Genomic DNA, 26066 nt, shown 5'->3' with positions numbered 1-26066 from the left:
TCTTCCAGTTTCCATGATTAATGCTGTCATTAATTATTGGTTTTGAACTCCTACAGTATTTTGTTATGGTCAAAGGAAGGTAGTAAGGAGATGTTAGCTTGCTGCTCATCCTGAACTTCATGGTATACAATATCTTGATGATGTTTTCTCAAGTCCAGCATCTGTGCCTCTGCTCTGAAGGCTAAGAAGCTTGGTTTTGTTCATCTATCCAGACATAATCAAGCTTCAAGAACTGATTCATACTAACTCACTCCATGGAAGCTGATGAATCATCCAGTATGCCAGTTTATTTATAATGAGAATAAGCTGTATCAAAATGGCCCAGCACATTTTCTTCCTAGTAGTTTTTCTCATTGAAAAGTCAACTTAATAATAAGATTGATGAACACAAAATCATAGTACAAGTGGAACTGGGTTATCTTAGATTATGTTTCACATAGTAAGACTATTCACTACAGGAAGTGACCTACTGAGGCAGCCTTAGCTGTTCAAGTTGGCTCTTCCGGGCACTCCCAACGTTCCTTTTTTTAGCATTTCTTATCAGCCACCCAGTTAGGTCAGCAAACATAGATTAAAGGGCCTACTGTGTGCCAAGCACATTGATAAGCGCTGGTGATACAAAGAGTAGCAAATTCCAGTCCTTGCTTTCAAAGAGCGCATGGTCATTATACTTAGAAATGATTTTGCAATTTTCAGTATTGCAATTCATTTACTACCAGTTACATTTTCTTATAATCATTTTCCTCTTTTGGGGTGCACTCTAATCAACATATATACAAATCATCTCAAAGTCAGTTTCTTATGCAGTTGATTGATCTAGTTCATTTTATGGTGATTCATATTGGCTTCAGATTCAGAGTTTGATCTTCCTTAGTTTTTGTACCTTAATCTGGGGCTACCCACTTTAATTGACTGAGAGGAACACCCACACCTAGAGGGTAAGAGATGGACAACGATCCAGCAAAGGAGAGTGGAAAAAAAGCACTTAGACTGATAGGAGGCAAACCAAGAGAGGCATCAGTACTGAAATCCAGAGAGAGGAGAGTATCTGGGAGGAGAGAGTGGTCAGAGTGTCAAATGTTGCAGAGCTGTCCATTTGGAAGAGAACTGAGAAAAAGCCATCAAATTTGGAGATTAATGGCAACTTTGGAAAGAAGACTTTGAGTTGAGTGATGTTTGGAAGCCATATTGAAAGGAGGGGAGAAGGGAGTGAGAAAAGAAGGAAAGGTAATGAGGGAGATAACTTTTTCTTAGAATTCGTTGTGAGGAGAAATTAGGATGGCTGATAGTTTGAGGAAATGATAGGGCCAAATGAGGGTTGTGGTTTGTTTTTTAAGGTAAGGGGGACCAAGGTGTATTTGTAAGCAACATGAAATGAGGAAAAACAAAGCAAAATAAATTCAAGTAAGGGAGGATAATTATGGGGACAGTGTGTCAAAGGGGATATCAGGGAAAAGGATCAAGGCCTTGTGGCAGCAAGCACCCCAGTGTCCCCAGAGTGGCTGCCAGCACAGGTTCTTAGATCTTCTTTGCTAAAGGAAAGCAACTCAAAATGGGTTAACAAGCTTACTTTAATCAATCAAACATATATCATTTACCTAGTTCAGGGGGGAAAGGTCAGCACCCTGAACTTAAGACTATACAGAGGTTAGAAGCATAAGTTACAAGAACATTTCAGCAGACAGGCTTCCAAACTGTCCAACCATTACATATATCCATACCAAATCACTGTTACCAGAGAGGGAAACATCAACATCTGGGTTTTCAAAACCGGGGGGCTCTCAACAACAGCTGCCTAGAGTCTCATCTGGTCAAATCACACAACACTTCTCAAAGTGAGCCCCAAAGCAAAGCTTTCCATCAGGGCTTATATAGCCTTCTCCTGGCTCAGAGAATGTAACAACCTTCTTGACCCACTGCCCAATCACAAAGTATCTCCTGAGAAACAAGCCTCCCACCACAGGCTCCAGGTGCACTTAAGCCTAGGGGCAGGGAAGATCTTAAAAATTTACATTCCTATAACAGGCCTTGGTGAGAAGAGCTGCCTTTTAATGAGAGATTAGAAGCAAGGAGGAGAGATTATGGGATATGTCAAGAACATTCTTAATCTAAAACAGGGAAGAAGAAACTTATGGTGAATGTCCCTATTTCCTCAATAACATGTGAGGCAAGGTCCTCTACTGAGATGCTGAGGAGAGTGGGGTTATGTGGTAGGCGTGAGCAAAGAAAGGTTTGGAAGAACATCTGGGAAGAGTGTGAAAGAGAATTAGGGAAGAATAGGAGGATGTTCTTGCTGCAATGAGAACCCAGTTGAGATCAGATGACAAAAATGAGTTTGTATTCATGTAGTTTACAGGATTTACTCTAGCTCCATTTAACAGCAAGTAAGTAGAAACAAAAGAGATAGGTAGAGTAATCCAGGTTTGGTTTTGAGGAGGCACAAGTGAGGATAGGATAAGAGTATTTATTCCAGAGTATAGAACTGTGTGATGTTGAACTGGTTGTCTAAACAGTCCCGATTGGGAAGAGAGGAAAGGGAATCAAAGTAGAGGTGATGGCCATCCCCTGCCCTCTGCAGGGGTCCTCCACACAACTTCCAAATTGATGCAGGTCTCTGCTCGAGAGCCTTCATCACTTTCTAAAATCTCCAGGGTAAAATCACAAATAGGACTTCACAGTTTAGATTCACTTGAAACTAACTACCCTCGACGTACCCACCTACCTGATGCTTCCTACCATGCTTGGAATGCGCACTCTCCTTCCCTTCATCTCTTGGACTCCCTAGCTCCTTTTCAGGCATAGCCCAAATACCACCTTCAGAATCAAGATCCTGATGGTTTTCAGTACCCCCAACATTACTTAGTATTTATTTTGTACATAGCCTATATTTTACCTTGATGTGTGTGTGTTCCCAGTTTAATATGAAGGTATTGACGGTAGAAGCTACCCTGCTTTTGTCTTTGCTTTGTCAGAACATAACTAGAATCTTAAGTAATAAATGTTTGTTTACTGGCTTACATGCCTCCAGGAGATACCTTAAAGCAAAGGTCTGATGAGAAAACTACTTCTTGGGTATGCTACAGATGGGATTTTCTGGTTGTGGGGTGTACAACATGGCTGCTTAGGTCCCTTCCAACTGAAATTCTGTGATTCTGTGACCTTTCCTGTTTATACATTACTTGGCATCTTGGGGTACCTCTCTCCCATATTTAATGTAGTATAATTGTTTTGTAGTGATTGTGTTATGTTTACCACAGCTACACAGGGCAGGGGACTGTGTCTTAATCTAAACTTTGCATCTCTTCCAATACTTGCTTCATGCTGTGCATACTAGACATTTAATAAATATTCCCTCCAATTGAAGTCAAACTATTTTAGGCTTTATGAAAGCCAAGACAAGTTCAGGTAGGGATCATCACATTATTGACATGAAAAGAAAACAGAGTGACCAATGGAAGAGAGAGATTATAATAATGATTAGTTAGAACATTGCTTATAAACAAGTATACTATAATCATTTTGGTTGTTTTATTGTATAAAGTTCCAATTTTCTATTGTATATCTCCCCCCAGGATAGTCAAATAATTCTTTATTATTATAAATTTATCATTTGCAAATCTATGAATTTAGTTCAAAAGTTTTTTTGAGTTTTCTTTTTTGTGTGGACAAGAAATTTTGCTTTGCTTTTGGCTTGAGAACAGTTACTTCAGGGTCTCTATTTTTGTTGCTCTGCTTAACTTCTGGTACACCTCTTAAACTATAGCTTCACATTTCAGGAATTTAATTGTGCAATATAGTATACATACTTAAACATTATAGCTCAAGATCAGAAACATTACTCATGTGCATGAAAACTGTGATCTTATTATTATAGGTGCTTTTGAATGGGCTATACAGTTGGTATTTATAAGTATATAGCTCTGCCTTAAACTCAATATAGCAACTTTAAATTAAAACAGAAAATTACAGGGTAGGTATTTACATCACAAAGAGCCCTTCACTGCACAAAAGGGTTTGCCATAGATTCCCATTAAATAATCAATTCTCATAAAGCACGTGATTTATGGTTTAAAATGTACAGAAAAGCGACTCACATACAGCTATAGAGGACGTGGGTGTTATATAAAGTAAAGTGTATATTTATGATGGCTGAAAAGATTTGAAAAAATTTAAATAAAATCTTAATTATCATACAACTGAAACCGATTGCCTACTTTTTATTCCTCTATCACAACAAAATCATGAAAATATTCTTTTCTAAGCTAACACTTTTATATAAATACCAGAAAACTGGTAATGAAAATAATGGTTTGGATTAGAAAGTTTGAGAGACTAATTATAGTATCCCTTTATCTGCCTCCTATCCTGTTCCTCTAACATCTATTCAATGATAGAGCACAATTTTTAGTCAGATTGTTTTTTGACCTTTATATTAAATTAGTTTTAGAAACAAATTTTGATGTTTTGAAGAAATATCCAGCCAAAATAAAAATATCCAGCTATAAAAGAAATGAAATTTAACAGCCAAATTCATTATCAACTTTCCCAACTTGAGTACATTGCTAAACATAATTGAGTATTTTCTGATTAAATTATAGTACCTTCTTGCGGATGTAGTTTTGAGCACCATCATGACAATATGTGTCTTTTATTCTTGTTGGGTAACCAAGCTTCAGCTGTATAGAATGACATGGTTTATTTCTCCATGCACACTCATGAAAAACAGTTTAATTTTACTTTACAAGCTGTCTTTGCTTGGAAGCCCTCTTTGCCCATCTAGTATTAACTTTTAAAATATTACAAAATTACATTTGTGCACAAGAAATAAGTAAATTTATTCCTGTAATCTGTGCTATACAAATTTGACTGTTGAAAATATCCTTTAGAGTGAGGCAATATTAGATGCTACACAACCATTCATAGTTATGTTTATTTCATAGGCATACTTTTTTTGCTTGTGATATTCAAATTGAAGGAGCTGTTTTGAGACAGTGACTTGAATGTAAATGATATTAAAGAAATAGCATATGACAAGGCCTTGGATTCAACCGTTGACCATAAGAATCAGAAATGAATGAAGACTTTCTCTGGAGGCACACAGATATATTAATTCTTAAGTTGTCTCTTTTTGATCTCTTAATTACTGAAAAAGATTTATTGGTTAATTTTAAGAAGGCAAGTGTTTGAAAAGTTTTGGCAAATACTGTCTTCTTGTAATGACTATATGGTAATGAAAGAAGTTAAGAGGAGAGCCAAATTAGATTGAATGATTGTTCAGTCATGTGGGTCAGGCTAGTTGCATAGCCTGGTTGTTAGACTGATTGCTCAAATTACATTGCCTCAGGTCCTGCACTTGGTTGGCTGTCTTCTTAGATCTTAACAAGGTTCTGGGAATTTCTGTTTCTGACAAAGTTTGCTTTGTGTTTTTTTTCCCCCTTCATTTTTTTCCCCTTCAGGATGCTTCATCTGCAGACATCAGAAAAGCATACCGTAAGCTTTCACTAACTTTACATCCAGACAAGAATAAAGATGAAAATGCAGAAACTCAGTTTAGACAAGTAAGTGACATATGTTGTTTACAACTATGTGTTTTGTGGCAGGTAATGAAGTAAATATCTATATCAATATATATGTGTGTGTATGTGTGTGTATATATATGTGACTAAAATATTACTTACATTTAGAATACATATTTTTGAAAATGAATATTTGGAAAAGAGGAAGTGTTTATCTTTTTATACATTCCATGCCATGAAATGAATACATTTTTATACCCTCTGTCATTCAGACTGGGCGTCCATTGTCCATCTGAAGGGATATAACTCTTATGATACTATCTTATTATGCCAGGTTTTGCTTTAGAAAATGCAAGGTGAAAAATCACTATTTTTCATATTCAGCATGCCACTTAAAGAAGGTACAACAGAGTATTTCTTTTAATATAAGTGTTTTGTGATGTCCAAAGTGACACTCATAGTAAAGCTAAATGCAACTCTTAGTCAAGGCTCTTCTCTAAATTCATACATATGTGTAAGGAAATACTATCTCTGTATATGTAAGATAGCATCTTTGTTCTCACAAGTGATTTCTTGTAGTTGGGAATATTTTTACCTTAAAGTAATGCTTCTGTTTTAGTTGGTGGCTATTTATGAAGTTTTAAAGGATGATGAACGAAGGCAGAGGTGAGTTTTTATTTTTACTTTTAAATTTAACTTTTTAAGTTCCATGTAGCTACTGTAAAAATAAGACCATATAAAATCAATTACATCATATATACTTTGATGGTTCACAAGTTAGTGACTTATTTTCATTTCTAAATAGAAAAACATTATACTGGAAACAGCTTGCATTTGGAATGGAGTTCATTAATTCACCAAGTTATATCAATACATCATGTGTCATTAAGTTAGCAAGTCATGGCTTGATCAAGTAAGACTTCAGGCATATGCCTCTTTGCCTTGGGAAATAAAAACCCCATATCTGCATTCAACAACTACCTATTTTTGCCTGTATGTCGATAGTAATTCCCACTTGTTACTTATGTGTATTCCCTCTGGAGACTTAGCATTTTGACATTCTGTTTTTCTTATAAGTTTTATTTCATCCATAAAATAGCAAGCCTAATCCCTCTACCTCATGTTGGAAAACAAACTTGTAGGTAAGATCTGCCAGTATCCATTTTTTTCTTTATTCTAGTTTTCTCATCCTTATTTGCCATTACCACATACATATATACATGCCTAAGAACAGAATAACTCTGCCCATAGCCACTGTATTTCCTGGTTTGGGGGTGTAGCTGAGAGGAAAACAAGGCTGATTATTCAAATGACCAGGCAAAGAGTAGCAGCTAGTATACAGTCATTTCTGTACTACTTTCAAAGGTGCTGATGTAGTAGTTGTATATGCTACCTGGAACAGAAGAGAACACAAGAGACTTCACTTCCACCTTTGTGGTGTATGCCTTACCTTACATGGAAATTAGAATCAAGCCGAGTATCACATGTGGCATTTTAATAGTTTATAGTTGAGTCTAAAGGGGTGGGATTTTTAAATGCAGACGCTAGAAGTTTGGAGTTGTATTAAAAACAACCTAATGATCCATAACTTTCACTGAAAGCATTAATACACCTAAAAGAAAAGATAAAGTAATGAGTGTGAAGTTCTACATTTCTATTGGAGGCTTTTTTCCCCTGGAAATGTATTGTTTCCTAAGGTATTTGCTACAGAATTTATTAGAAATCATTTGAATACCTCACACTTTGTCAATTTGAGGACCTAGGCTTCCGAATCTTCTCTTAAACCCCTTGACTTTATAAGGACAGCTGGCATTAGTCCATATGCATTAGCAAAGATTCTTCTTCTTTGAGATAATATTGTATGTTGAAAGAGTCCTAGAAGTGGGTAGAAGAGAGTTTGGGTCATTTTGTACATGTTTTGTAAATTAGTTTCTCCAAACAAGCTCTCAGATTTGTCTAATAGATCCAGAAAATTCTGATAGAGAGATTTTTATTCAGTTTTCTGACAATATTAGTTTTAGATTTTGCCTTAAAAAAAATACTTTCTTTGGAAGTTACCATAATATATATTATCATTGAAAAAAATTTAATAGAAAAAATTGTTTTATTATTAGTTAGGCAGTAAACTTTGTTGCATTTTTATGATGTTTTCATTTAATTCCTGATATTGCTGGTATCTTTTGAGGAAAATATTATTGCTTACTCAGAAAGTGCTTCATCCAGATTAGAGTAGAGTCTATAGTTTTATACTCATCTCCTCTGTCTTCTTTCAGGATTGGTTCCCTTTGCACTTGTGTTAGAGTCTAGGTTGAAAAATGGAACTGACAGTTACACAAACAGATGTAGTATTTATACCCCTTGAGGCACAACTAACTCATTGGTAACTGGTTTTCCTTGAGGCAAAAGTCTTAACTAATCAAGCTGAGAATCACTCCTCGAAAGCCACGTGCCTGAGGACTGGTGACCTGTGAGTGTTTGAATATACTGGAGAGACCTACCTCCCCAGAAATTTACCTAAAGCTTGTAATTGCTTGTAAACAAAGTTGCAGTTAGTTTTACATTTTAAAAGGTTTGCTTTCTGATATTATAATCATTTCATTGTTATAAGCATTCTTTAGCAATAAGTGATGGAAAATGTGTTCCTGGAGGAAAAAAACAACTTTAGAAACTATATTCTGGGCAATCTTCAGATTTCATTTTTCTTAGATATAATTTTATTTTCAAGAGAAGTTAGAAGCATTGTATTTTTTTTAATTCAAAGAAAACATAGCCATGAACTAAACAAAAATTTTTAAAATTATTTTTAGATCTTAAGTACCAAAAGAAAACCATAGTTTTCATATTAATTTTATAAAGCTTTCTGTATTTCATTTATTGACTAGCCTTTCTGAAATTCTTGACTAAGTTGTGTACAGATGAATTGGTGAACTTCAACTTTTACCTGTTCCATGCTATAAAATTATGTGCCTGATTAGTGTTTGAAATAATCACCCACCACCAGAGACAAAATAGTTACATGAGTACTAGTTTGTGAATGTGAATGTGTGTATATATACATATTTATGTATATATACCTTTATGTGACATCTATTAGATTTTAAAATAAGTATTTATTTGCTACATTCATGATAGTTAAGGTTGTTAATTTGTTGTTTAATTATTTAATTTCAGTGCATGATGTTTGTGATAATTGACTTTTCCACTTGTTAAAAAAAAGAAATATGATTTTAAAAGAATAAAATGACAATCATGGTAACTTTTTGTGAACCCTATTTATTACCTTATTCACTTAAATTTGATTATAGGAAATGTTTAGTAGTTAAACCAAAATAAACATTCTTGTGAAAATAACTAGTCTCTATGTACACCTCTTTAATTAGGAAGTATACTAAATCTACCATATGGAAAGTACAAACTCCTTTACCACAGTTACAAGTATCTTCATCAGTTTTTTTTTTTAAAGAAGCAAATGAGCCTTTTGTGAATTTGAATTTTAAAATTAGATGCTACTAATTCCTTTAGGTATATTAACTGTCCTTCATACTTCAAATGAAGCAGATTTTACCTATCTTTCAAAACATGAATTTCGTAAAGGATTTTTTAAAAATCCTTAAATTAAAAGTTCTTACTATGGAGAAATCAGAATTTAAGTCATTGTTAGGATCATCTAGTTTTCAAAAATTAGATGAAAGTTGTCAAAATTTAAAATTATATTATTCCACAAGTATATAAAACTTCTTCTGGTTAAGATAAATATTTTTTTTATTTTTGGTTATCAAATTATTACTATACCTTTCAAACACTATCCTAATGTAGAACTATATATTATTAATGCCAAAAGCTATTTTTTTTTAGGAGTTGAATTTGTTTTCCAGTGGTTTCTATGTCAAAAAAAGTACTGTTTCATGGAGTGATGATAATTATTTTTTTTATTTTAAATCATGGAACCCATTCTCATTGGATGTGTACTATTGCATGATATTTGTCATATAAATTTTAGAAAAAGCAAAGAAATGGAATACTCATTACCCTACATATTTCATAATGCATTTGAGGAGTTAGTATTCTTTCAGATAATTTATCTCAAAGTAACTTGGATAAGTATTTTAATAAAGACAATCTCAAGAGATTTACTAGTGTATATTTTCTTGAATGTGTTTTTTCTGACTTTAGTTCCTAACAACAGTTGGCTTCTCCATTTAAACAATTCAGTGAACAAAACACATTATTTGTATAATATTCTAACAGTGAAAAACAAGTTTTAAAATTTGAGCCTAATATAGTGACATTTCAAATTTGGCATCATGTCACCAAGACTTTTTTTTTCTTCCTAAATAACTTAAGGAACATTGGCCTGATCCAGTTTTGGGAAAGATTCCATTATTTTTTTTTTGAGTGCTTTATAATGAAAGCAGTGATTTATCTTTTACCAACATATATTCTAAAAAGTAGGCTATAATAGAAGCTATCTTCCCTTAAAATGGCCAGTCGTGTGAGCCATAATGTTCATTGATAGTAAAATCAATAGAGCATTGATTCTAAGACTTAATCCTTAGAGGCTGTTGTTCAGAGAGGCAGACGCAGCCTAGTAAATACCTAGTACTGTTTAGTGTGTTTAATGCATTTAGATTCTGCTATCTGAAATTTAGTTGTGCACTAAATAGGATTTATATACGGTGAAGAAAGATAAATATTGTTAGTATGTATTACAATGTGATATATGATAAAAAAAATATTTAGCTACTGATGCTTAGGAATCTTACCAGCAGTATTTTTCTTCAAGCATAGTTTAAAATACTATATTAGAATAAAAAAAATATTTTTTTTCTAAAACTGGTGTTTTTTTCCTCTTATCTTAAATTATTGCATATGGAACTTACTGATAATGGTTTTGTATTTACCTAGCTTTTTTACCAATCTACAAGTAGAGTGTAGAAAGTGTATTTAGATTAAACACAAGATGTAACACTTTTTTGGGCTTCATTCAAATGAAGTTTTTGTTTTATACCTTTTAAATTTCTGATGTCTTTTTACCAAACCATTGCTCTCTGAAATTTCTTCTGTATTAAAATGGATAAAGTATCACAAGATTTTAAAATGAATCATTTACATGAAAAAAAATAAATCTTGTGATAAAATGTATGCTTCCTAATATTATTTTTAAATATTGCTAAAAATATTGACATCAGCAAATTCTGAATAATCAGTCTAGTACACAACTGCATTTTAATTTGTTAGACTCTTGTGCATTAAACAATTTGCCTGGTAAAAACTCTAGTACTAATTAATGTCTTTTGCTTTGAACAATGGTCATTCTTATGCGACAGGGTTATTAATAATCTAGGTTTGTCTAAAAGTCAAGTTTTCTAGAGTTGTTAAATAAAATATATATATTGCATGTAAAATTATTGCTTTTCTATGAAAAAGCACAAGTTTGCCTGTAATAAATCTTGTGATTTTTATTTTTTTTTAGCACATCTCCAAGGTATCAATTTAATAACTATCAAAGTAGCTACTGCAGTTGTTGCATTTAAATTGATTTACATGTCAAGACTGGCAGTTTAGCAGCTGCGCTATTATTCCTAGATCGGTCAATTTACTTGAGAAAAACCTACTACTGAGTTCTACTGACCTGCCTGACAATATAGGCCCTATTTCTATTCCTGTAATTAGGCCTGCGACTAACTCAGAATATTTTTAATTAAAATATTTTGGTCAATGTGTTGCACCAAATTAGGCCTTTCAGTGCAGATTTAATTCTGGAAATGGTGTGATTAGAATATTTAATGAGTTGTGTTCAATTAAGATTAACAGGTTGTGTATCTTGAATATACAGTATTTGAATGTGACTATTTGGAGTTTTACATTTTAGAAGTTTCTCTTTTTTTAATTTTAAAAGTATTTGTTCAGCAGGTAAATTTAAATTTAAAAGAATTGAAATCTTTAAAGTACAAATCTACCATTTAAGACAGCAACAAGAAAGTTTCATTAAATGCATTTAGGAAAAGTCTTTCCTGTTGTTTGCACATCCAAAAAGAGAAAAGAAAAGAAAAACTTTAAATATATTTTCAAAAAATATATAATTGTATTAAAAGAGCATAAGTGAAAATTTACCATTATATTTTTGTAGCTATGAATTTTTAATTTTTCTAAAAGAATTTAAATTATTTATAATCTTTTATCTCATTAAAAAATTGAAATAGTACAAATTAGTATTTCAACCTTGAACCATGTTATTCATGTAGAAATAAAAGTACTTAAGAGGAGAAAAATAATAGCCATTTAATATTGGGTTTATAACTTTAATAAATGATTCATGAAAACAAATAGAGCCCTTGTTTTTCACAAGAAAATTCAGCGTTTTGTTGCTCACTTTTATAGTGTATTCTTTACCACTGACTATGATAGGCAGGTAGAACATATGGTTCATTTAGTGCAGGTGTCATTACATGAGTCCATCATTTGGGGGTGCTATAGGAGCAGAAGACTTAGCACCTTTTTATAGCCAGAGTTTAAATCCATGGCATGTTGTGTTGGTGTGAAGCTTTAACTGTTGTCTAAAACTGAAGTAAGGAACATAATGTTGGTTTTCCACCTCTAGGTCATTTGTATAGATTTTGGAGTCATTCTTAACCCCCTTTTAAATGCTGGTACAGTTGATGTTTTGTTTATGTCGTTGTTCTAATTGTGAATTCCTCATGAAAGCCTCTTATATTTGCTACTATAGGTATGATGATATTCTGATCAATGGACTACCAGATTGGCGACAGCCTGTATTCTACTACAGGCGGGTGAGAAAAATGAGCAATGCTGAGCTGGCATTACTCTTGTTCATTATTCTCACAGTGGGCCATTATGCGGTGGTTTGGTCAATCTACCTGGAAAAACAGCTGGTAAGTATTGGTAATAAATCAGATGATCTATAGTCTTCAATATATATGTGTGTGCGTATGTATACATATATATATACATGCATGTGAATAGAATTTCAGAAAGTGTGTTGCTAATGCTTGAGGATTTAAACATATATATTACATATATATATATTCTAAATGTTTTTGTTTTCAAAATTCATTACAATATTTGATATGTTCCAGAATCAATGATTTAAGAAGAAATCTTATGTTCCTTACAATTAAGAATAATAATTTTAAAATGATATTTTGCATTTAATTTATAATTAAAGACTTGCTATCCACCAGAAGTCTTGAGATATGGCTTATTAGAAGATAGAAAAGATGTCTTGTTTTCACAAATTTAACCACTGAAGCAAAAATAAACATTTCTCCCATTATTATGTTTTTAATCCTTAAATATTATTTTAGACATTCCTTATGTCACAGCACATTGAATACTGCATTTTAGTTTGTTTGTTTTTTTTTAACTAAGTCACAAATTTGACTTAAATATAATTTAACAATCTCCAGAGCCTATTTGGTTTAAAGTCAAAAAGCAAGGTACTAATTTATTCCCAATTTAGTCTGGAATCCTTCTATCTAGTTATATTCTTCTATGGATTTTTATTTATAAAATATAAAATAATAAAATATAGTTTAAACAGTATTCATGCATTAGCATTTGTTTACTCCTTCTTGTTGAAGCGACATTATTAAAGTTGATGAATGAGAAAAGACAAGTTGAATGCTTTTTCTTCTTAGAAAACTTTGATTGCTATGGAGATACACATGACTGACAGAGGTGGACTTCATGTGTGTTTAAGGACTGGATACCATGGCAACAGTTATTGTTAAAGAGAGATGATTTTACTTAATCATGTAGGACCCTACATACATTTGCATAAATGCTACTCTGTAATGTTTACCCTTCACAGAAGAGTCCCAGTAACATTCAGAGAGTCCGTGTTAATGATAACCTGTAACCATAATTCTTTATATGTTAAGGATGAACTGCTTAGCAAAAAAAAGAGAGAAAAGAAGAAAAAGGCAGGAAACAAGAGTGCGGATGAAGGGAAACTTACTGCTCTAGAGAAACATGAAAGGTGGGAGCCTGCATAAATGCTTCATGATTTTAGAGTATGTCTTTGATATGTTATACAACTTCTGTTTTAAAAGAAACTGCCCGTAATGTTTTAAGTGTTCAGCCTCTTGATAATAAGTACTTATATGTGTATACCTAAAGGCAGCCTGTTCAACCTTTGAAGAGCTCCAGCTTTGTTTATAGAGAAGTGATGGTCAGTAAAATATTACAAGTATATGTCTGTTGTAGATTCATGAGTGAGGCTAATATGTAAAACTCCAGGAGCATGTTACATACCTGTTTTCTCCTATATGGAAAACAAATTATTTTTGTATTTGATGGTGAAACTGATAAGGGTTTATCTTAATGTTAAGCCAGACTCATGTTTAACAAACTCTAGAAATAGAGCCTTAGTGGGAAAATTCTGTCCTTCCTGTTCAGTTCTGAAGTGATGTAGGGAGGGAGTGACATTCAGTAAATTCTAAAAGATACCACCATTTCTTCTATTGATTCATAGAAAGAAATAAAGGGTTTAAATAGTTCACCCAGCAGGGGCATGAACTGGATCAATGTGGAATAGAGATCAGAGTCTACTCTGCTTGTCTTCTAGTCTGATGACATCAGTGAGTAATGCTTCAGTGAACTGCAAATGACATTAATTTTTATGTATTGGTTTGTTTATGCTACAGTCTTCATATCTGGTTGTCAGCACTTGTGAACATTTTGGTGATGGTTAGTCTTTTTTAGCTGAAGTAATCATAAGGTTTAAGAATTCATTTTCTAGAAGTGATGAAAAGCCCAGGTTAGAGAGAAGGTTTTTGTTCTTTATCTTTATAAAATGATAAGAGGCTACCTGCCTTAAAATCTCAATCCTGGATTAACTTGCTCTATTTATTGTATTTGCTTTATTTACTGTATTTTGTATCAAGAAGCAAGTTAATCTGATAAATGTAAACCAAGTTTTATTTTATTATTGGTCATAACATTTTAAGGAAGATTCATACTGTTTGATATTTCATTAATACTGTTTGATGTTTCAATATTGTTTGTATTCAGGGAAAACTTGACCTTTTACTAAAACATTCCATTTACCTACTGGTTCTCTTGGCTTTACTATTTTTAAAAGAAAACTTTATTTACTTTAGATTGCTAATGAAACCACAGTGGCATGATTTGCTCCCATGCAAGCTGGGAATTTGGTTCTGCCTGACTTTAAAAGCTCTGCCTCAACTAATACAGGTAAAAGTCACCTTTCTTTCTCTATTCTATATACATATTTGATTCTTTCATTTTAATTATCAGTATTCATGCTTGTTTTATTGAATCTTCTACATACATTCCTAATTAAAATCACTGTTTTTTATATAACTTCCATGTGGTTTTGTTATATTTTTAAATTTTTTTCAAATTTTCATCATACCTTAAACATAAAAAAGATTACTATGTGGATATATACAAAATACATGCAAAGAAAATTATAATTATCACATAGTATATAATTTAGAGTATACTTAATGAAAAAAAGCAAGACTATAATACTTTATTACCAATTATTCAGCAATTAAGACTTTAGTTTCACTTTTTAAATATTTTACTCACTAATCTGTACAATTCTGCAAAAGCTTCTGTTGTTTTTGTTATTATATAAATTTAAAAGGAAATGGGAAAATAGCAGGAGTGTTTTTTTCAGGTGAGTGAGAGACATTTTTATCTTCTTGTACTGGCTTCTGGAACTGCTAGCTTTTTGGTGAACCAACAGAAAGCCTTTCTTTTATAGAATTGATCTTATAGGGGTCTGCCACAGAGTTTAATATTTTCACCATCTCAAACCAATACTGAATTTGTATCTTGCGTTTGTGTGTTTGTTTGAGCAATATCAATATAAGCCTGTAAGAAGCTTTGAGTTTGGTCACTTTTATGAATCTCTTTGGAAAATGTTTCTTATCAGAAAATCATATTTATATTTGCTATATTTATGTTAAGTAAGTTAATGTCCACCCACTGCAGATGTATGCCTCCTCGATATTCACATTTCAAAGATTTTCTCCATATGTAATTATCTAAGGAAACTGTTGACTTCTATGACTTCTTACACTCGTTTCTTCCCCTACTTTTCACCAAAATTTCCTAGTTGAGAAAATAGAGCTTAAAATGTTTAACAAGTTTCTAGATTGGGAGATATTCTTTTCCAATGTCTGCCATTCATCCTCATAGCTAATAATTGTCTTAGGATGGCGCAGAATTAGTGAGAAAAATAGGAATTTTTTGCAGTTAATTATTTTTAATTTTTTTTTTAGTTTTTTTATAAATGTATTTTATGGGAAAACTTATTTTTATAGTGATACCTAAAAAGGTGAATTAATAGGAAGGGAGAAGAGCATGTGCATTTTTTTTTCCAATGTAGTCACAAAAGAGGGAAGACAAAAAAAGAATTTAAGGTCAGCTCTTATGTTGTACGTCTGAATAATTTTTGTCAGCATAACATCTAGACAGTAGACAGTAGCAGAGTATAAACAATATAGTCCATAAGGAGATACCATAAATAGAATGTCACAAAGGTCAATTCTAATACCTTCTTTATGATCTTCACTTATAAGTAATTTGAAATTAAATCCAATTTGTAGAATTTACATGCTGCCTGGTTAACACTGAGGAATGATACAACCAAATGCTACAGAGTAATTAACCCAGATGAAACTAATACATCATGTAGGTTTGGATTTGCAATTCATTATTTTAAGATTGTCTCCCAGTGGTAACTAAAACCACATGCTAGGAACTGTTGTGCTTTGCTATAAACAAAAGTTAGGGGGGTATCTGTAAAGTATAAATTTAGATACCGAGTAATAAATACCTTATGTTGATGACTTGTTTTTCTCCATTCAGTAGTCATATTTTCTTGGACTTTAAAGGTATCTCTGATCTTCAAAGTTTTGGTCTTTTTTTATGTTTCTCTGGTATTCAGATTTTAGAATATATGCGATGGGTCACTAAAACCTTGTAAACATAATTTTTATTTCTAAGCATTTTCCTTTAATTGACACCTAAGAAAACTTTGAATTTGCTTTTAATTAAGTTTTAGGTTTACCAGACTTTGATTATTTAATTCATTATTTGGAAACTAAATTCCTATTTCTGTTACTCATCGCACAGCAACGTGTAGGTGGTATGGTAAAAGTTTCATAGCTTAAAACTGCACCAAGATTTTGGGCCATCCTATAGTAATAAACAAATATTTTGAACTGATTTTTGTAGAACTGGTAAAAAGAAACAGGATACTGAACAGTTGCGACTTAGTCTAAATTTTGCCTTTTTCCTTCAGTCAAGAGTGAACTTCTCCAATTTTCCCTTCCATTTTTTTTAGCTCTAAAAATGAGAGTATTGGGAATGCACATTATGTGCCTTACCTGCTTTGTAAGAATGCTTTATCTAATGCTCTTATAAAATCTGCTTTAATTAAAAAATCAGATGAGGATAAAATGAGATAATATATAAAATTCTTTGAAGGGAGGAGTCACATGGACAAAGCTCTATCTCATTATTTATTGATATTCCTCTATGCAAATTTCTAGTCATTGGTTCAGAAGCAAAGCTAGAGATAACTGTTTGAGAACCAGGCAGTAACTGTCACCTATATCCAGTCCTTTTCATCCTAGCCCTACCCTCAACAGATTAATACAGATACTTTAGTCCCTTCCATTCTCATCTTTTACCCTCACCACCGTGATTGCTAATAGTAATGGCATTAACTATTACCATCATTCAAGAAAGTCAAATTCTTTGGTTAATATAGGCAGAAAAGCTTATGCTGCTCAGTCACACCTTCCACCTTGTTTGACTGCTTTCTCACTGAAGTTCCAAGGGGACTAGTTCCCTGTGGCTGCCTCATCGTTTGAAACAAAAACTCAGGTGATTCATTCCTCAGATATTTGTCAAGGGTTAACTGTGGGGCAAGGTGGTATTTTTTTTTTCCTTCTAGATGCTGGAGGATTGAAAGAGAAATAAAACATAGCCCTTTCCCTACACGAGTTTGCAATCTATAAAGAATGTAAAGTATATATATATGTGTGTGTGTGTGTGTGTGTATACATATATATATATATATATATATATATATATAATTACAGTATAGGACAGTACATGAAGACTGGTCTTTTAGAAATCCAGGAGACAAGAAGTCACTTCCACATGTCCAGGTTTAAGGAATGTCTTTTGGGGGAGATAACATTGGAACTGGATTTTGAGGAATGCTTGGTGCTATATACAAAAAGTATCACATAGACAGTTACTCCCATTTAGGACATTATTGACATTTTGAAAAAATGTGAAAATCTACAATAGACGTTAAAATAAAACAAAATCAGAACATTAGGCGGCAAAACATTTGCACCCTATATTTATAGAATAAATATCCTGCAGGGAGGGAAAATGGATAAATTATCCTAGAAATCCCTAAGCCCATTCCAGATAAAGCCAGAGTAAATATACACATACCCTCCTCTAACATTCTGGGAAAGTCATCCTCACATCTAGCACTGATCTATAGTTTGAAAAAGGCAGGATCCTAAGGGAAAGACCACTGACTTCGTAATTTGGGTCCCAGGTTCAAATCTTACCTGTATACTACTCGTATGACCTTGAGTAGGTCACTTAAATTCCGTGGACCTCAGTTTCTCATTTGTAAAATTAGGAAGTTATGCTAGATAGCCTCTGAGATTTGGGAAGACTTTTAAAAATGTATAGATCAATGGAGACCTAAAGGCATAGGTATTAGAGCATATCATTTTTGCTGCCTTTGTGTATGTCTCACATGTGCTTCAAATGAAAGAGGTGATAAGGTAATAGGATAAGAATAATAGATTATATTTATATGATCCTTTCAGGTTTGCCAAGCCCTTTGTATACATGATCTCATTTGATCCTCCTATGAATCCCATGAGGAAGGTGCTCTTAAGACTATTATTACACACATTTTACAGATGAAGAGACTTTGATGGAGAGACATTATATAATATGCTGAAGTAGTAAGTATCAGAGGCGGTATTTAAACTCAGGTCCTCCTGGCTCCACGTCCAGTTCCCTATCCACTACAGTGGGTAGCTGCTCAGTATGGTAGAGGGAGCAGATTTAGGGGATGTAAGAAGAATTGCCTTGCTGCAATAAGAGCCCAGTTGAGGTTAAATAACAGATTTGTTACTGCTTGGAAGCTAGGTGGCGCAGTGTGATGTGGGCTTGGAATCAGGAACTCATCTTCATGAGTTCAAATCCAGCCTCAAACACTTCCTAGTTGTGTGACCCTGGGCAAGTCACTTAACCCTGCTTACCTCAGTTTCCTCATCTGTAAAATCAGCTGGAGAAGAAAATGGCAAACCACTCTAGTATCTTTGTTAAGAAAACCCCAAATGGGGTCACAAAGAGTCTGATGTGACTGAAATCACTGAACAATAACAAAGCATTTCAGTCCCTTCTAGCCACAGCTATAGTTTTGTGGAAAGAACTGACTATAAGAATTATCTTGGAACAGGTTCCTCACTAGGTTATAATAGCTCTTCCCCTTAAAATATTCTGTGCTTTATTAAGATTCAGAAACAAAAAGCCCCCTTTTACCACCATGCTTCTCACATTGTGACTATTACTAAGGACATGCAACGACTCCGTTGCCATTAGGGCCATTTCTTTCTCTGTCCTTTCCTTCCACTGGTTTGGACCCAAACAAACAAAACACTCATGGATAATTAGCAAATGAATGACCTACTGTGGACTGAGAAGCATTAGAAGGAAACTAGCCTGCCTGACTTCCTCCAAACTCAGCAATAATTTTCTAAGCAAAAAAGGGGAGTGCCCAAAAGGTTATGCAAAATACTGTAATAACTTTTTAAAAGACCAACAAATGTTTGTATCCCCATTTTATAGCCATGAGGGACAAAGGCAAGGAAAGATTAAGAAGCTGATCTGGGCTTTTAGGATCGTTGATATAGAAGAAAGCAAAAGACTAAGGGCAAAGTCTTCCCATTCTCTGAAAAGATGACATTGAGTACAAGTGATAGACATTCCAAATGAGGAATTGTTATTTTAGATACAAAACCAGTGTTAAAATGGATCAAAAAAGTCAAAAAATAAGAAATTCCAAGGAGTTAAAACTCACCAATAATGCACTTGACTGCCTTGGGAGATCCTTTACAAGGGATACTCTCAAAAGCCTTCCGACATTGAGTGGGAGGTTATGCTAGATGCATCTCATGTTAACAAAATGTTAGAGCTGGAAGGAATTCTAAAGAGTCAGATTCAACCAATGTATTTTATAGCTGGGGAAAGGAGGCCTCAAAAGTTTAAGCAATTTCCCTAAGGTAGTAGCAGAGTCAGTAGCTGTGTAAGAACCCCTATCTTATGACTCCCAATCCAGTTGGGTTCCACCATACTATGCTGGAAATCTGTCATAGTTAGCTGTTTTCTCCCCACTGGGGAGAGCTAAATGTCAGCTTGGATCATTTGGGGTGAAGGATAATTGGGCCTACCATTTCATTAATATTGGGAGCTCCAGATAAAGAGAACTCCGAGTGAAGAACTTTGGCTATCAATAAAAATAGGTATCTTTTCTACAACTTAGTTCCCAGGGCAGTGAGAGGATAAATGACTTGTCTGGGCTTACACAACCACCGTGTGTCAGAGACAGGACTTGAATCCAGGTCTTCCTGACCCCAAAGCCAAATGTCTCTCTCCACTTATCCATTATACCGTACTATTCCTATGACCATCCTTCTCCTGGGGAACACCATGATACACTGGATAGCTCACATCAGTGAGATAAAATAAATCAACTTTGTATTTAGTGTTAAGTGGTAAGCGCCACCATAAGTAGTCCAAAGAGAAATTGTGACACTATTTATAACCAAAGGGAAAGACAAGGAAAGGAGGTATAGAACCATTCCACTGTGAAATCAGCACTGGGCTTAGCGATGTAGTCATATGACAACATATAATACAACTTCCTCCCTTGTCTGGTGGCAAAATTCAGGCTCAATTCTTCAAGTCATCCCCTCAACGGGCTGCTTTTTCCATCAAATATGATGCCACCTCCGGCAATGATTCTTTGCTTCTCAGCCCATTTGGCACAGTATTAGAACCCGCTGCCTCTGTAACTTTCTGTGTTATCACCTGATATGGAAGACTGAAATTGAGAATATCAGAAATTGTCTTTCTGACTCACTAGTTTCATCTGAAAAAAATAATCTGATAACACTGTACTAGTTACAAAAAAATCTGTTTTTGAAAAGTTTGCTATTACACCAACTAATTTTTATTAAATATGACGAATTTTTTATAGGAACACATTTCTGACAATCATAGTCATAACAATAGCTGATCTTCATATAGTATTTCACTATTTGCAAAATGCTTCAGATATCTAGAAGGTGTGGTCATACTATTTACCATGTCAAGGGAGTGTCCATTGTCTCAAGACTTACAGGACTGCTGTAAGATTTGAGCTTCCCCAGAAAGAGAACTTTTATACTTGCGATTGCTAAAAGACATATATCTCCTCACTCCAAGTCTAGTACTCCTCCAACAAGAAAATCAATGAGAAAATTTAATTTAGTATGAAGCATCTGTCTATATAAGCATAATTACAGGAAAGCATCTCTAGTGTTTTATATATTGAAGGACACCTGAATTTCAAACAAAATAATGAGCCATGTTGAAATGAACTTCAGAGAGTCTGGAAAGTTGCCTAGCTTCTTTCTCCAGCATCTTCTTCTTAACATTCTTCCCCCTTTCTTGTAGCACTAATCCCTCATTCCATGGTAGAAAATAGACATTCTCACCTCAGATTGATGGAAAATACCAACCTGAGGTAAACTACCACATTTGTGGCATAGAGGGAAGTAAACAAGAGATAATGAATGTCATGATGACATTTTATCACCTTTATGAATTGCATTAGAAGAAGTTGAGAGCTCATTTGGTAATGTGAATAAGCTGTCTGGATCCTCAGAGTTTACTGTACCTAAATCACTGTACTAAATATCACTGACCTAAAGCCTAAGTAAAAGGTTTCATAAACAAATCCACTATAATGCATTTTAAGAAATTAATTTAGAAGATTATTCTTTAAAATATTAGAGGAAGATGGTAATTCTATCATAGAAAAATTTGTGTGACCTAAATCAAGTATTCATGTTAACACAGGCCCACTAGCCCAAGGGCTAAAAGAAATTAAACTGTTTTTCCCTCTCAGTACTTTAAAATTTTTACCTTGGAATCTCTATGTGAATGTCTTTCCTGTAGGCAGACATTTGTATTTTCTTACTTTCCAGAAGTGAAGAACAGTAGGAGAATTGATATAGTTAGGGTGTGCAGGAGTTTTCATTTCCATTGAACCATGCAGTCATAGAATATTAGAGCTAGAAGGGGCTTTAGGTGTCATCTAGCCCAAACCCTTCATTTTTTAAATGGGACCCCTAAATTTCCTTGGGCACAGAAGAGGAGCTACGGTGAAGGCAAAAACTTATCATGTATATGAGTCAGAAAGCCAGTCACCTTCAGTCAGCTGAGATGATGGAAGATAAAATGTTTATTAACTTGTATCCAGAAGATTAGAGTGCCTAACATAGTACCTTGCATTTAGAAAGCATTCAATAAATATTTATTTTATAAATTTGTTGATTCAGCCTTTGAAGGGATTGCAATCCATAAAGAGCTTCATAGCTTTAAAAAAAAAAAATCTATATAAGCATTATAGTGTGTACCTTGGGGAAAACACTGTGTAAGCCAGCATCGTGTCATTACTTCTCCCAGGAGGGCTACAATTCATCATTTTTTTTTTAATTCCACTTCTCATTTGATGTCTGGATACTTCTGTAGCCATGTCCTTGTTTTCTTCATGAAGTTTTGTGGGGGCTAGTGATTTTAGAATTGATCATTAGTTATGTTGCTATTCTTTGTATGAATAGATCAGTGAGGAGGTTTAACTTTGCTTTGTTGGGGTGTGTGTGTGTGTGTGTGTGTGTGTGTGTGTGTGTGTGGTTACTTTATCTCAGGGAGGATACTCACTTTTAAAAGTTAGCATGATAGCATTTCTTTTCATTTAGGATGGTGTAGTTTTCAAAGCCTCATTTGTTCATGAACAAACAAAACTATACCCCTGATCAGTCTTTGATTTGTTCAAATTCACGTTTTTATCAGTCCCAGAGGAAACACAGGTTTTACAAGTGATTGGAGATAATCTCTTGTTTGACAAAACTTTCAGTTCTTGTTTAGATGTTCCTAGTCAGTGTTATCAGCTATCTCAACTTCATTCATTGCCTAATCATTTACACAACTTCAGTACAATTCCAGAGTCACAACATATGTATCATTCCCAGCCAGTGTCGTGTTCTGTTTTCTCCTTCCAACCGCCATTGAGGTAGGGGTTAAAAATTGGTTCAGTGTAACTACCTATTCAGCTTTATGCCACAAACTTCTCATGGAAGCAGAGAATGGAGTTGTGCCTAACATGAGGCTACTGGGAATTTGCCCCAGAGGAGTAGCTTCCTCCTTTGGCAATTTGTAAACCACTGGCCTCATGCCTCAAGATCCTCTACTGGCCTGTTAGAGAGCTCACACTTCCTTATGCATGCAGCCCCTACCCCTACCCATCCTATGACCGTGGTGCTGCAACACCAGGAACCCGTGTTTCTTCCCAGCCAAAATTCCCACAGGAAGAAAAGGCAATCTGTCTGAGGTTTAGATGGAACAACTGCACAATGTGGTTGGATTGTCCTCTGATGCCACTTCCATAGTCCATGGCATTGTTCTGTCCTCAGCCCTCCCCCTTGCACTGGCCTCTGTACTACCACCCCACCCCAACACAGGTGGAAGAATTTATTAGGGAACTGGACATTTTTATGGGTCATATCAGACATTTAAGCAGAAAGAGAAGTAAAATGTTAAGGTCTAATTTAATCAAATAAGCATTTATCAAGCACCTGATATACGGTATACCTAACTTACTGTGCTTATGTAGTTGCAAAGTACTTTACATATATTTTCTCATTTAACCCTCATAAAAACCCTTCTAGTTAGTTGCTATTGTCATTCCCCTTTTATAAATGAGGAAATTAAGGCTCAGAGAGATAAAGTCATAGCTAGGGAATATATGAGGCTAGCTTCAAATCCTGGTCATCTGGACTTGTTAACACCATAGAGACTATAGCACACTGCCAGCTGTAGTTAAGAGACACCAGTGGAGTATTTGGCATAGCCTGTGCCTTAGAGAAGTTTGCCATCTACTTAGACAGAACCAGCATTTTTGAACCAAAAGGAAACAAATGCTTAATTATGTGATGTTGACTGTCAATGTAATGTTGTTGAAAGTGGAGAGGTGATAGAGTGGAGTCCTTGAAGAAGGTGAGGGTTAGACAGAGCTTAGCTTGGGTAGTATTTGACTAGGTGGGGAAAGGAAAGGGCATTCTCAAATCAGGCAGAGGAGTTCAGACTTGATATGGCAAGCAAACAGAGGATCTTTCTAGCTTCTGGGACAAAATAATAATAGAAGGGTTTTTTGACAGTGGAAAGATAAGTCAAGAAAGTGCCTGGAGGTAAAAGACTGTCTAGAAAGCATTAGCCTCTTCATGAGCACATACATAGGGTGAGGAAAAGCAAGGAGGAAGCAAGCACTGACTGGGGAGAGACCAGAACTTGGATCCAGCACTGAGCCTTGAAAGAAGGCAAGGATGGTGAAAAGCCAAGATGAGGAGAGAGCGTGTTTGTGAAATGGCACATGACTTGTGGAAATGCACAGAGCATGGGGAAGGAGTCAGGAGTCAAGGAAGGAGTGGCTTGGCCAGGCATGGCCAGGTTATTGAGAACAGATTTCCTGAAAGGAAATACTATGAAATGTCAAGGTGGGGGCCAACTTCTAGAGAGTTTTAAATGCTGAGATGAGGAGTTTGTATTTTGTCCTAGAGACAGCAGGATGCTATTAGAGATTTTTGAATAGGGATAATCAGACCTATGTTAGCTTGTGAAGGATGGATGAAGGGGGAGAGACTAGAAGGAAAGGAAACTAATTAGGAAGCTGTTCCATTTATACTCTGATGCCCTGTGCAAGTAATTTTTCTTCACTGGTCTCCATTTCTTGATCTCTAAATGAGGGGGTTGGACTAGCTGACCTCTGGGGTACTTTCTAGTTCTAATCTAAATCTAAGTTCCTATGAGACACTTAGAGCAGTTCAGTTGAGAAGTGAGGAGAGCCTGAACTAGGGTTGTGACTGTAGAGAAGAAGATGAAATGAGATGTCATGGAGGCTGAATAGACTTGGTAACTGATTGGATATGGGAGTGCAGAGGGGGGAGGAAGAAGAGGCAAAGATGACTTTGGGATCACTGATTGGAGTGACTGCAAAAGATGGGGGTGCCCTCAGCACTAATAAGAAAGATTGGGGGTGAGTAGAGACATGAACTCTGCATTCATCGGCTCAGGCATCCAAGTCAAGAAGGCAGGTGATAGGAATGGTCCTAGATAGGCTAGAGATGGGAGGGCATGAAAATACTAGGGCAAGAGTGGAAAACAGTGTGCTGTAGAACAGATGAACTCTGTGTAGCAAAGAAGGACAGAACAGGAACTAAAGGATGCAGCCAAGGTGAATGGGCAGAAGAGCTGATGATTAGACAAGGGAACTTCAGGGGGTTAAAATCATGTTAGTGACAAAGTTATGGATGATAGTGAGAGCGAAGTTGTGGGATAGATATGGGAACTGATAACCTGGGAGGTCAGGGTATTTGAGGAGACATCAGTATGTACATGAAATACATATATGACATCATATATATATATGTATATGAGAAACTCATCAAGTATGAAGGCAGAGGTTGGAGTGATGACGTGGGATAAGCCAAGTATTAAAACAACTTGAGGAGGAAGGAACAGTGACCCAGATTCTGGGTGATCCTAGCAAGAACAGATATTTACTACAGACCACTTGATACAGGATGACAGGACAAACCTCAAAAAAGGAGAGGTTGCTGTGTGATAGTGGCAGAGAGGAAAGTCTGGAATTGGTGGTCGGGAATGTGATAAAACCAGTACCCATTAGGACTTCTCACCACCCTCCCTCCAACATGGATCAAAATAGATTTTTTTTTCCTTAAAGGCCACAAATTGGGAATTTGATTGACCTGGGGTGGCCAGACTCAAGCTATACCTCCCTTGATAACACTTCCTGGTGCCTAAGGTTGTATTAATGATGACTTCCTGGTCTCCTAGGAATTTAAAAGATCCCACTGTCTGGAGTCAGGGCCCTTCTCACTTGGTTGATTCCAGAAAAACCTGAGAATCTCCACACCCTGCCCTGCTGAACAGACTCATTTCCATAAGAAGTGGGAGGCTGGGTATAGAAGCCCATCCTTGACATGTCTGAGCTAAGGAAACTTTTTGTCCCAACTTTGAACCTGAACAGGATATTGACTTCGGGTCTGCCCCTGTGAGGGAGCAAGTAGTATTTCAGTTCTTCTTCCATGGGAGGACAGAGCAACCAACCAAGTAGAAGATGACCATCTCTCTCTCTCTCTCTCTCTCTCTCTCTCTCTCTCTCTC

The 26066-nt window shown here is 35.1% G+C and overlaps 1 protein-coding gene across 2 annotated transcripts in view; it reads left to right on the top strand.

Annotated features, from left to right (window-relative positions):
• DNAJC1 (DnaJ heat shock protein family (Hsp40) member C1) overlaps nucleotides 1-26066 on the top strand; it is a 260138-nt gene that overhangs the window by 86780 nt on the left and 147292 nt on the right. Inside the window, exons 2-6 of one of the 2 annotated variants that reach the window (XM_069086286.1) lie at nucleotides 5457-5558; nucleotides 6136-6182; nucleotides 12244-12409; nucleotides 13418-13515; nucleotides 14639-14732. In XM_069086286.1, coding sequence (XP_068942387.1) covers nucleotides 5457-5558; nucleotides 6136-6182; nucleotides 12244-12409; nucleotides 13418-13515; nucleotides 14639-14732 — 507 coding nt within the window. The remainder of the gene's footprint in view (nucleotides 1-5456; nucleotides 5559-6135; nucleotides 6183-12243; nucleotides 12410-13417; nucleotides 13516-14638; nucleotides 14733-26066) is intronic. The other variant, XM_069086287.1, reaches the window with a different exon arrangement.

This window comes from Petaurus breviceps, unplaced genomic scaffold, assembly GCF_028583685.1.
Source record: "Petaurus breviceps papuanus isolate PSGF00001 unplaced genomic scaffold, PetGlider_PUasm1.0 178, whole genome shotgun sequence".
In the NCBI taxonomy this organism is placed as follows: domain Eukaryota; kingdom Metazoa; phylum Chordata; class Mammalia; order Diprotodontia; family Petauridae; genus Petaurus; species Petaurus breviceps.
This window is presented reverse-complemented; position numbering and strand designations above follow the sequence as displayed.